The sequence below is a fragment of the Myotis myotis genome, unplaced genomic scaffold, assembly GCF_014108235.1.
Source record: "Myotis myotis isolate mMyoMyo1 unplaced genomic scaffold, mMyoMyo1.p scaffold_m19_p_10, whole genome shotgun sequence".
Lineage (NCBI taxonomy): Eukaryota > Metazoa > Chordata > Mammalia > Chiroptera > Vespertilionidae > Myotis > Myotis myotis.
The window spans coordinates 67,272,676-67,284,903 of record NW_023416314.1 but is presented as its reverse complement, the minus strand read 5'-3'; the positions used below and the strand labels follow the sequence as shown (position 1 = coordinate 67,284,903).

General features: G+C 58.8%; 1 protein-coding gene across 12 annotated transcripts in view; it reads right to left on the bottom strand.

Annotated features, from left to right (window-relative positions):
* Positions 1-7,403: 7,403 nt before the first annotated feature.
* AMBRA1 (autophagy and beclin 1 regulator 1) overlaps positions 7,404-12,228 on the bottom strand; it is a 173,907-nt gene continuing 169,082 nt past the window's right edge. For 10 of the 12 annotated variants that reach the window (XM_036326037.1, XM_036326039.1, XM_036326042.1 and 7 more), the window contains one exon: positions 8,394-8,887. In XM_036326037.1, coding sequence (XP_036181930.1) covers positions 8,394-8,887 — 494 coding nt within the window. Of the gene's footprint in view, positions 8,888-12,228 lie in introns of all 12 variants that reach the window. The other 2 variants (XM_036326040.1, XM_036326038.1) reach the window with 1 other exon arrangement.

The window sequence follows — 12,228 nt, the reverse complement described above, 5'->3', positions numbered from 1 at the left end:
CTGGGTCACCAGTACACCAGCTGGGGTCCCCCAGCATAAGGCCCCAGCCCTGAGCCTGTGCGCCCTCCCTCCCAGGCTCCTCTTGACCTCCCCTCCCCCTCTTCCTCTCCCAAACTTGTGAGGGAGGCCCACACCCTGTGCGCTGTGCCAGGGCAGCCGCCCTGCCCAGCTCCTTCACACCCGCCAACACGCGCACCATTACACACACACGCCTGGGCCCATCACAGCACCACCAGTCACTGTCATATACGCAGTTCTGTGTGTCTGTGTGAGAGCGAAACCGAGGGGGAGAGGCAGCGGGTGTGGAGGGAGGAGGAAGAAGGGACCAGCACTCGTGCTGCTGCCCGGCTTCAAGGCCAGCGGGGGCTGTGTGGCCCTAGACAGGCCGCCTCACCTTCCTGCACCTCTCTCCTTTGCAAGCGAGAGAGGACTCCTCGGGACAACCTCCCGCCTGAACAGCTATGGGGATCAGCAACTAAACTCCATCTCCAGCATGAAAACGCACTGGAGGCAGGAGCCAAGTCCCCGTGACCCCCAAGCCTGGCCTCAAACCCCCCCTAATCCACCGTCGCAGACACAGACCCAGCCTCCTGGCCTGGCAGTTTAAATTTGCCTGCCAATTCCTGGGCCCACTGCAGGGAGAGGCTCAGAGATGGGTGGTGTCACCCCCTCAAGGTCACAAATGAGTCAAGATAACGGCCCCTCCCCGGGGTCCGATGGCCCCTTTCAGCTCTGAGAGCATCTCGCGGTGCAGTGCGGTGCGGTGCTGTGGGTACAATCCTGGGCGGGACTGAAATAAAAGCTCAGGCGTCACCCTCTGAGCTGGGTGGGAGGGCTGAAGCACCAGCTTGGAGAGGCTGCCCTCCCAGACACAGGCAGGCAAGCAAGGGGGGCAGGAGTGATCTGTCAGCCGGCCCCAAGGACACCGTGGTGCTAGCCTCTCCGGACCAGGACATGGCCAGCAAGATCAGAATGGGACCCAAGGTGCTGAGCAGGAAAAACATAATGGCTCTTACTTATTGAGTGTTAACAATGAGTCAGGAATCCCTCTGAGCTTTTTCTATAGATTATCTGGTTTACCTGAAAAGGCAGGTAATGTTAGTATCCTTCATCTTACAGATGTGTCTTCTTACCGATGATGATCATGTTAATTAAGTTGCCTAAAGTCAGCCAGTGTGTCAGTAGGCAGCGGGGCAGGTTGAGAACCCAGGAGCCTCATTCCCAACCCCAAATTCTGCCTCAGCGGCCATTCCCTGCCTCTTCTCTCTCCCCTTTATAACGACACAAGTAGGAGTGGGTTGGGGAGGCTTGCGCAGGGTCCCCACCCATTCCCTCCGCCTCCCCCACTTAGTTTTCCCAGAGAGATCTCCTGTCTCCATTTGAGGACATCTTGTCTCGGGGGAGGGAGGTGGCGGGCGGTTTAGTCCCGCGCTGGGCCCGCTTGGGGAAGCTTCCAGCTGCAGACAGGGCGAAACGCCGTGTCTCCCCGCGCCAGTTGTCTTTCTGAACCCCTCAGTCTTCCGCAGACATCCTGACCAAAACTCTCTGTCTCGTTTCTCTAGGATCCAGGACGCCTGGGATCTGACGAGGCGAGCAGCCCCGCCCAGGGTTGCACGCACCGCTAGATGGCGATGTCGGCCCCTGGGTGCCAGCTCCGGCCCTAGAGCGGGGAGCCACCGCCCCCAACTCCAACAAGACCCGGAGCACAGAGGAGGCCCCAGGCAGGGATCCCCTCGCGGGCCTCGCCGGGGAGCTGCCCTCGGCTCCGCGCGGGGTTTAATGGTGGGAAAGTTAAGGGCGCCCGAATTCCGGCCGGCACTGGCGAGGAACGTGTGGGCGGGAAGGCGAGTTTGAGTTCGGTTTATGTGTGATGACTGGGGAGCGCGAGCAGAAGCGAGTAGCTGTCTGCATGTGCGTGTGTGCGCGCCGCTCAGCCACGCCTGGATACCAGTGCGCCCCGTGTGCGCGTGAGCATGCCCGCGCCGTGTGGACACGTGCGTGTGCATGCCTGTGTGCCTGGACTGCGGTGGCCTGGGGGTTGCACACGGTCGGGTGTGCCTGTGCCAGTGTGTCTACACGAATCAATGCAGGGCTGACAGTAAGTGCCCGCCAAACGCCTCTGCTGGGAGATTCAACGCAGACGTTGGCTGTCTGAGCGCGGATCCAGTCGGGCCAAGAGCCGGCGTCTGTGGGCGGGGAAGGGTTGCAGGACCAGGCCAGACTACACTCTGGGTTGCAACGGCCCCTGGCCTTGGTGCATTGTGTTAGCTGAGTGCTCAGTAGTGTTACGCTTCGGTGCGGAGTCCCGGCCTTGCACTGACTTCTGTCGAGGGGCCGCTGCTAGAGTCCCCCACTCTGCCTGCGGGACACCAGGCTCGGCTCAGTGTGCCCACTGCGTGTTCTCGCCAAAGGGCGCCAGTGAGAGGGTGCAGGCAGCACCTCTATAACTGGAGGCCCAGACGGGGGATTGGGTTAGGAAAGTGTCGGATTCTTCTCCCACACTCCCAACCCTGACCCCCGCTGGAGAAACACGGCGAGCCCTCGCGTCGGGAGTGGACACCCGGTTTCTCCAGCCCAGGGATTGGGCGGGCCTCTAGTGCCGGGTTGGGACTTACTAGGCCCATCTGGAGGCTCCTCCACGTTGCCCTGGCGGTCCATGGGTCGTGTCTCTCCAGGGCCCCGCCCTCCCCCACCCCTTAGCACGCAGTTTCCGAAGCCTCTGGGCGTGGGCACGGTGCTTTGCCGGGTCCCAAGCTCCCCCATCCCCTTTCCCGGGCCAAACGGGAGCGCGCGCTCTGGACACCTTGGGGGTAGGGGTGGGTTCTTAGGCTTTCACGCTAGGGCTCCGGGAACGCTGGGGCCCTTGGATCTGTCCCTGGGGGAGGAGAGGGGACTCAGGAATCCAGGGGAGAGAGAAGGGGTGCAGGGGATTTGGTACCGACACTGATCCTGACACTTCAACCAGGGGGCTTGGGTTTAACGCTGATCTCCGCGGCTCCGGGCAGGGGCAACAGCGAGGGAGCGTCCTGGAGTGGGGGAGGGGCGCCAGAGAGGGCAGGGGTGCTTTCCGTCGGGGTTCAAGGTCGCTGATGGCGGACTCCATGGCCAAGAGTGGGCTGGCGGCGCCGGAGTGGGGGGGCAGGGAGGCGGGCGGGAAAAGGGCTCTTTGGGTTCCACAGCCCCACGCCCTGCAGAACCGCCAGTGGGAGGGCTGGAGTGCGGGTCCTGCCCCCGACGGCTGCCCCTGCCTCCTCGGGGCTGGGAGCGGGCACACCCTGCCGACGTCCTGAATGCCCATTGCTTCCCAGAGGCGCACCTGCAGCCTCCGCGAGGCTCCCGGCCTCCCCTCCAGCCGTGCCCTCTGCAGCCCCCTGCCCCGCGCTCGCCCCAGAGATGCCTGGGGTCCCGCCCGGTCGGACGGCCTCTGAGGAGCCTCAGAGGGTCCGCGAGCCCCGCGTCCTTCTCCCCCAACCGAGTCCCCCCACGCCCCCGCGCTGCCGCGGAAGTCACTTACCAGACACCTCCGCCCGCTCCCTTCGCACCTGACAGACGGCGGGAGAGGAGGGCGGCCCCGCGGGCCAGCGGGCGGGGCGGGCGGTCGGGCTGCGGGCCGGGGGCGGGGACGGGGTGCGAGGGGCGGCCCCTGCTCCGCCCGCAGCTCCCAGCGCTGTGGCTCCGACTCGCGCTCACGCTCGCACTTTTCCCGAGCCGCGTGATGTCACGGGGAGGCAGCCAATCCTGGTGGGGCCGCGCCGCCCGCCCGGGGCCGGCCACCCAACGAGGACGCGCGGGGGGCACCGCCGGGGCGTCGGGGACCCCAGCTACGCGCGCCCCTCATTGGAGCCGGCCGGCAGCTCCCCACTCGGGCACCGTGGGGACACCGCCCACGCCGACAGTGCGGCTTCTCTGGGGGCTCGGCCCTCTGAGAGGCTGGGGGGTGGGGTGTCCGCGTTGTCATGGGGATGCGGCGCCCCCTCGCGGGCTGGGGAGAGAGCTGGCAGCCCCGTCTGGCTGCGCTCCCCACCTCCGCTCTGACCAGGCCCCCGGGACTAGGAAATGGCCTCGCGCCCAGCTCGGACCTCCCTCCCTCCGTCGTCCCGCGCGCAGTTGGACCCCACTAGGAGGTTGATGAGTGGGTGGGGTCGGTTCTGCTGCCGCGGTTCCGTCGGGGCAGAGCCGAGGGCCGGCGGTTTCCAACCCCGCGGCTGCGTGCAGGCCGCCGTGCAGCCAGAGGAGGGGCGCCGTCGGGGCTGGGGAAGCAGCTGGGGAGAGAAGAGCGGCGACGGTCCGCCAGGGAGAGAGGAGCTCGCCCTTCGCACACACTCCCGCCCGCCCCACACCCCGCCGCTCGGCCCCCGCACTTCAGGCCGCGAAGGGGTGAGCGCCCTCCCTCCAGCCCCGGGATGGGATACGCAGCCCATCCAGCCGGGGCCTGAAGGTCGAGTTCACCGATTCCTGGGAGGGAAAGCCCAAGGTCACCTGGGCGGAGCCCTGAACGAGACCCCGGGGGAGGCCACTGCTCTCTCGAGGTCCCTGGCAACCGACCTGGAGGGCCGGAGGGCCGCGGGTGGGGCAGCCGCGGGCCAAGAGCCGGGCGCCTTCAGCACCTCGGAGAGCTCCTCCCCAGCCCAGACCTTGCGGCTCAGCTCGGCGCGCCCAGGCACCAGCGCTCGGCCTCCGAGCGGGTTCCCGGGCTGACCAGGGAGGGATTCGCCCCCCACGCCCGGCCGCGAGGCCTGTCACACCAAACTCTGCGCCAAACACCCGCTTAACCTTAAAACACATGGTTCCTTCTCTTGGAAAAACAACTCAAGTCCCGCCCCTCCTTCAGCCTCACCTAAGAGATGCTCAGAGGGCTCTGTGTGGGATTGGCGCGGGGTGGGGGGGTGGAGGCGGATACGCAGTGGAGAAGAAAGGGCAAGAGCTACTCGAGAAGGGGCAGAACTCAGGCAACGCCAGCTGCAGCTGCAGGGGCTCTTGGTGAGCTCTCCACGCTGAATGCGGAGGTGGGGGTCGGTCCCCAGTGCTCCTGGAAGGAGAGGCCTGGAGTAGGCGGGTGGGGCTAGAGTGAAAAGCCATTGTGCTTCACAAGAATGATTTGTTCTCCCATGATCCTCATCACCAAGGATGAAAGAAGTGCTATTGCTCTTGTCCCCACTCACAGGTGAATTGGTTCATATAACAATTATATGATAGTCCTGCAGGGTGTGTGCGTGAACAAACAGAATGCAGGAAGGCCAGACACAACAGTCAGATGGGAAGTCAAGCAAGGATAAGGACTGGGGGCCCAGAAACCAGAAATGTCTCCAACCACTGCTTTGGGTTCTTCCAGAAGCTGTCAGGCAAAGCTGCTCCAGTTCCTCTGAAATCCACGATGGGGGGAGGGGCCATTGGCCTCCCCAATCCCAGAACCCAAAGTGGAACTGTGTAGTGCTGAGTTGGAAACCAGAGACCTGGTTTAGTCTTTGCTCTCAGCCTTTGATCCAATTGGGTCTACAACTTGGGCCCATAGGACTTCTCTGGACCTATTTCCTCATCTCCAAATGAGCTTGCCAAGCTCTTCTGTTGACCCCACAACCTTGTTATGACGGGCAACAGGCCCCCAAAAGGCTTTATCCTTGGGGAGGCTCTATCCACCAGGCAAAGGCTTTCTAAGTGGAGGGGTTGATGTTGTGACCTCCAACAGGTAGGGCTGGGCTCATCCTTGGCCAGGGAGGGCAGAAGTGAGGCCAGACAGGGCCAAATTTGGATCACCTCACCCACATGGCTGAATACCCCTTTTACAAATAGAGCAAGTTGGGGTCCCACCTGGATTAAAACTGTGCCTCCACTAGTTATGTGGTCTGGGTGTAATACCAGTGCTCACTTCAGAGGGTTTTTGTGAAGAGGATTGAGGTTACCAAGTCCTTGGACAAGGTTTACACTTAACAAATTCATAGCCCCACTGTCAGCCAAGGAATTCTTCCCCATCTGACAATGCATAGCTCAAGTCCCACCTCTTCATGGGAGCCTGTCCTAACCAGTGCTGAACACGAAGGACTAGATTATAGAGGTAGAAGTAACTGAGAGGTTGCAAGCCCTGCATCTACTACAAGGGAGGAAAGCGAAGTAGAGAAAAGGCAAGTGGCGCCCTAGCCAGTTTGCTCAGTGGTTAGAGCTTCCGTCTGCAGACTGAAGGGTCCTGGGTTCAATTCCAGTAAAGGGCATATGCCTGGGTTGCAGGCTTGATCCCTAGTAGGGGGCATGCAGGAGGCAGCTTATCAATAACGCTCTCAGCATTAATATTTCTCTTCCCTCCTTTCTGAAATCAATAGAAATATTTAAAAAAACCAATGGAATAATATCCTCAGGTAAGGATTAACAACAACAAAAGGCAAGTGGCTTGCCCTAGGTCACACAGCTAGCAGATGTCCTTTAGTCGAGTCCAGTTATGACTTTCTAGAAAATTCTGGTGTTCCTAACTATACAACTCTTCACACTGTTTTGTATTACTTGCTTTCCCATTTAACCTTTTGGTTTTGTCTCTGTTGGGGTAACATAGTTATGCATGACCTATAGTGTCTGGGACACAGAAGATACTGAAGTACTTGTTGCTGGCAGAAGCCCGGGGGTGGCTCTGATTGTCCTGTATACCTTTGTATGATTTGGGGCAAATATCCTCTGCCACTAACTTGCTTGGAACTTAAAAAAAAAAGTTTTTATTGATTTTAAAGAAAGGGGAAGGGAGGAGAGAGAAACGTCAATGGGCTGCCACCTATATACCCCCTATTAGAGATTGAACCTGCAACCCAGGCATGTGCCCTGATGAGAAATCAAACTGGTGGCCCATCAGTGCATGGGATGACGCTCAACCAGCAGAGCCACATCAGCTTGAACCTTAATGTGGCCAAGGCCCATGAATAGAACAGGCCTTTCAGTCACTGTACTGAGGACACAAAGTAAAGGAAACCTGAGGGACCAGCAAATGGCATCTTTGTGGGATGTCTGTAGACAAGGACAAGCTCCAACCCCCATTATGGGTGGTTTCCTAGGACTGGAGGGGTCCAACTCTTAGCCAGTTACATCTTCATTCCAGACCCATAGTCCTGGGTAGAAAGCAATCAAGATGAATGACCTTCTGTCATTCCTACCTACCTACCTGTCGCTGTTAAAGTTGCCCCAGTCCCTAGCAGGCTCACAGGAAGCAGGAGGTGGTGGTACAGAGACGGCGTGTAAGCACAGGTGGCAGTGCTTACCTGAGTGGCTTATGCTGAGGTATCAGGGCTCCCCACGGACGCCAGCAGCACCAAAACCAGTGCCTGGGAGAACCTGGGCCCAGCTCATTTCAAAGACCCCCGCTTTGTCCCCAACCCCTCCCCCCGCCCCGTTCCCCCCATCCTCCATAAAAACAGAGCGGAGCCTGGTGAGGGGCATGTCATCATTTTAATGATGTAGATCTTTGGTGTTTCCCTCATTAGCAGTCAGACTATCCCCTCTTCTCCCACCACAATGTTTCTATGAGTTACAAACAGAAATCACATTTTCATACTAAAGACAAAATAATCAGCGCCTTGATTTTTCCACTAGAAACTACACGTACAGTTTAAGATTCCACATGCAACACCTTAAATCACAGACCAAGACCTCACATTCTGACCTGGAGTTTCACCCCCTCCCCCAGCCTCGGGCTGGCTTTGGCCTCGGCTCAGGGAATACTGATACCCACAGGCGCTGCTCTGAGGGCCTGGGGGACAGGGAGGGAGGGGCTTGGTGGACAGGCCCTGGGGGCTGGCCAGCCTACACCCCCCACTCCTGAGTGAGGACCTGCCCACCATCCCTTGACCCCATCCTCTCTCAGGCAAGCAGGCTCCCCCCACTCCATGGTGTCCCCATTAGCAAGCGTAGAAGCCCGTCCTCGGGAATCTGGGCCTGGCCTGCCCGACAGTGGCCTTTGTGGGGAAAGATAAGAAGCTGAAGCTCTGGAGGCTCCGAGACAGAGGTGGTTTCTGGGGGTCGGCTGCTCCTCTTGCTCTTCAAGTCCTAGTGGCTTGGCCCCTACAACAGGTGGACAGGGCACAGCTGTCTCACTGGCCACTGTGCAGGATGGTTTGGCCCTTCTGGGGTTCTCTGTGACTAGGGGAAACGGGGTTCATGGCAGAATACCCACTTCCTTCTCCATTCACTCAGCACAGCAGTGTGGCTCCGTGGGCTCCAGATCCTGAAAGGTTCTAGTCCTAAGGTGAGCCTTGCCCATTTGACTGCCTCACGCCCACTGACTCTGATTTCCTCGAACCCCTGCCCTCTCGCTCCTGTTCCCGATGCAGCCTGCAGCTCTTCCGTGTCCAGTTCCCAGTCAGCTGTGAGGTCCGATTTCTGCTCAGCGGTTTGAGGGAGGCACCAGTGCACACTTGTCTCTACCTGTTCCGTGGCTCCCCACTGGGGCCTGCAGCTTCCCCCCTGCTGCTACCGCCACTGTCAGGAAGGTGGTGGTTACTGGTCAGGTCGCAGTGCGGGGTTGGTCCCTCAGTGCTGGGAAGGGGGACAGGAGTAGGGGCAGGGGAGGAAAAGGGCAGGGATGGCTGGGGGGGCTCCCGCCCAGGGGTACTGGGCTGGTCCCAGGAGGCTGTCCGGGGGCTTAGGCCTCGCTCTGCCAGCTGCCCAGGTTCCGGGAGCAGTCCCCGAGAGGTGGAGGGCTGGGGCGAGGAGGTGCGGGCGGCCCCAGGCTCAGTCCCTGTCTGGGAGCTGCGGTGAATGCGGTGGCTGACGATGATGTTGTTGCCAAAGCCGCCCATGGAGGCCATGGTGGTGCTCTGCTCCCGCTGCACCACGGCGGTCATGCCACCCTCGGCCATCAGCCGCTGGATCCTGCTGAGGGCGTCTTCCCCACCTGCGTACTCTGAGCCCTCACCTGGAAGGTATGAAGCAGGAGAGGGAGGGAATTAATTGCTGGCCTGGTCCTCTGAGCCAGGCAGGCAACTGCTAGGAGGAACTGGAGGATTCTAGGCTAAAAGCAGAAACAAGGCCCACTCCCCCAATCTATCTGAGAATCACTCAGACACCTGAGCGCGATGACTCCCAGAATGGCCCTAGCTCATACTTCTGTTTTACTGGCAGGGAAACTGAGGCCCAGCATGGCCTGCAGTGCCCAAGGCTACTCAGCCACTACACACGCAGAACCGGACCAGTGGCAGGCTGGTCATTAATTGAATGAAGGCAATGGGAAGGGCCCAGCCAGCGAGCTTGCTTTGCCTGTCTGCTCCCGCCGTGGGTAACCTAACCTGGTAGCCCTGGGAGAGGGTATGCTGCCTGGTCTTCGGAAAGAGAGGGCACCCCACAGAGTGTGGCTCAAAGGCAAACAGCCTGCTCTGCTTCACTTCAAAGCTGTGCTGTCTTCCCTATGTTCTGTTTATGGTACTTCCTGAGAGTCCAGGAGGAAGTCTGAATTTTTAATTGTTCCCCCTTCATCCATCAGCCTTCCTACGTTATTTCCCACACACTGTTCTCCTGGGGCTCGATGCCTGACACTTCCTCTCACCTGCCCCACAGCCAGGCACCTGCCCGGGCCTGAGGTTTCAACCGCATCTTAAGAGGCAGAAGAGGTTCTAGGGCAGCGGTTCTCAACCTGTGGGTCGTGACCCTTTGGGGGCCGACGACCCTTTCACAGGGGTCGCCTAAGACCATCAGAAAACACATATATAAAAACACATAGTGTTTTTGTGATTAATCACTATGCTTTAATTATGTTCAATTTGTAACAATGAAAATACATCCTGCATATCATATTTACATTACGATTCATAACAGTAGCAAAATTACAGTTATGAAGTAGCAATGAAAGTAATTTTATGGTTGGGGGTCACCACAACATGAGGAACTGTATTAAAGGGTCTCGGCATTAGGAAAGTTGAGAACCACTGTTCTAGGCCTTCCCCCAAAGGCCTGACCGTTCTCTAGTGTGGGAACAGACAGGCTTCGGCTCAAGTCCAGTTCTGTGATCTTGGATAACCCCCTTAACTTGCACATCCCTCAGCTTCCTGACTTGCACAGAGGGATGCACACAGCCTGCACAGTGCCGGGCGGAGCATGACAGCGCCTGTGAGTGCGGCCCCCGGGGGACGCCCAGCGGTGCTGAACGGGGTCTGGAGTGCAGCTCCGTCCTGAGGGACCTTCCCTCCGGCCTGTGCTCAGCTACGACACAACTGCTACTTTGTTTCCTCTGGCTGCCTGCTGGCAGTTTGGGATTTTGCATATTTGGGGGCTTTGATAGTGGGTTTTTCTTTTGGGGTACTTGTCAACAGCTAGTTCTGCAAGACTTTCCTTGCTTTCTCCCTGCCAGTCCCTTCTCTCTGCTTGCTGTTAGAACTGATTTCCAGGCAGCCAGTTTCACAGCTTTGCAGTGTAAGGCCACACTAGGTCTCTCCCTCCCTGTCAGTGCTTGGCACCCCTGGTAGTTCTTCCTCGGGTCTTACCGAGGCAGTGGGTGGTGGGGACTCCGCCTGGGCTTTCACTTCTCCAGATCTCCTGGCTAACCCTGCCCATCTACGCGCCCGCCCCCCCCCCCCCCCTCAGGCAGCAGCTCATCTAGTCTCCCCTGACAGCTCAGCGCCAGCTCCCAGGGCAGAAGGAATGAGAACCTGCAGGGCTCAGAGTTCTCTAGGGGACAAGCCGTTGGCAGGGGGACACAGGAAGGGTCAACTGAGAGCCTTGGTGCCAGCACAGTCTCTATCCTGTGAGCCAAAGGGCTGCCTGGGGAGGCGCGAGGGGATCTCCCTCTGCTCACTGCCACTCCCACTGCTTTCCAAGAACTCTGCACTGAGGGCTCCCCAGCCTGGACGGGGAGGTGCAGTGGGCTGGCCTGAGGACTGCTGGCCCTGGAGCTCATGGTGCAGGGCTCAGGGGGTGAGATGGGACGGGACACCATCAGCTCTTTCCATGTGGCTCACTTCCGGGCCCTGCTGTGAGCACTCGGATCTGGGCCTTCTGTCCTCTCCCACTGCACCAGTGGCTCCGGTCCTGGCCACCTCTCACCATGGCTGGTCTTGCTTTTTATATCGTCCCTTTCCACCCAGCCTCCATGCTGCTGCTATTACCATCCCAATTAAGCTCTGATTCACTGAGTTCTGGTTAAATCCATACTTGTCAAAACCAAGCAGCTTCAAAAAATCAAGAATCCTTAGCTTGAGATTTAAGGGCCCTCTGGCCAGGTTCCAGCCGCTTCCTGACCAGGACCTCTTCCTGTGCCCTATGACCTTACCAAAGCCGGCCCAGCATGCTGTACGCCCGCCTGCCCTGCAGATGCTCCCCGCCTGCTCTGTGCTTGCCCATGGCCTCATGTCTAAGGTCCACTCCTTTTAAAGGGCCAACGCAAGTACCGCCTCTCACCCAGACCTCCGATGGAGTGGCTGCTCCTTCGCCAAGCCCTGCAGTGCCCACACTTCTCTGTGTAAGTTATCTGTGGCATCGACCTTCTGCAAGTTCCTGAAGGCCTCAGACTAAGTTTTAATCATCTTTGCGTCTAACATTGGTCTTGAACTTGGTGTGTATTTATCAGATGAATGTGTGGGTGAGTAAATGGGCTCCCGAGCTGATTACAGAGGCTTAAGTGGCTTCTGAACACAGATCACATGTTGCCCCTGCTGTGGGAGAAACACCTGTGTCTGTTTCTTTCCGGAGGGAAAGGACATGCTTCATCCCTGAATGTGATTCCCTCGGCAATACCTTTGAATTCATGGTCCCTAATATAATCACACTCACACACACACACACACACACACACCCCAACAGCTTCCTCAGGGCTGGGTGCTGACAGCTTTGAGCTATGAGCTGTGCTTCTCTCTTGGGGACTCTAAGCCAAGGCTACGCGCCACGGAAGGCAGCCAGCACATTCTTCCAGAGGAGAACGCACACACTGGGGCCCGAGGGAGATGGCAGCCTGCCCCAGGAGCTCGGCGATGAGCGGCAGGAGCGGTGGCCACAGGGTCAATCCTGCTGTCTCCTTCCCTGGAGCAAAGTGTTTCTTTCCATCTTTGAAAAATGGGAAACTGATTTCGTGTTGACATGAGATCTTTCCTTGGCAAATTCTAAGATACAGAGGCCAGGATGGACGGACCAACAACTTCCCATAATGCCCTGTGACCTCATTTAATTCTGGGGGTTCACTGCCCAGAAGGGGGAAGCAAGGCTGAGTGAAGGGAGAAGCTGCCCTTCCTGCCCTCAGTGGGCCTGCTGGTCTTCTAGCCCCTCCCATCT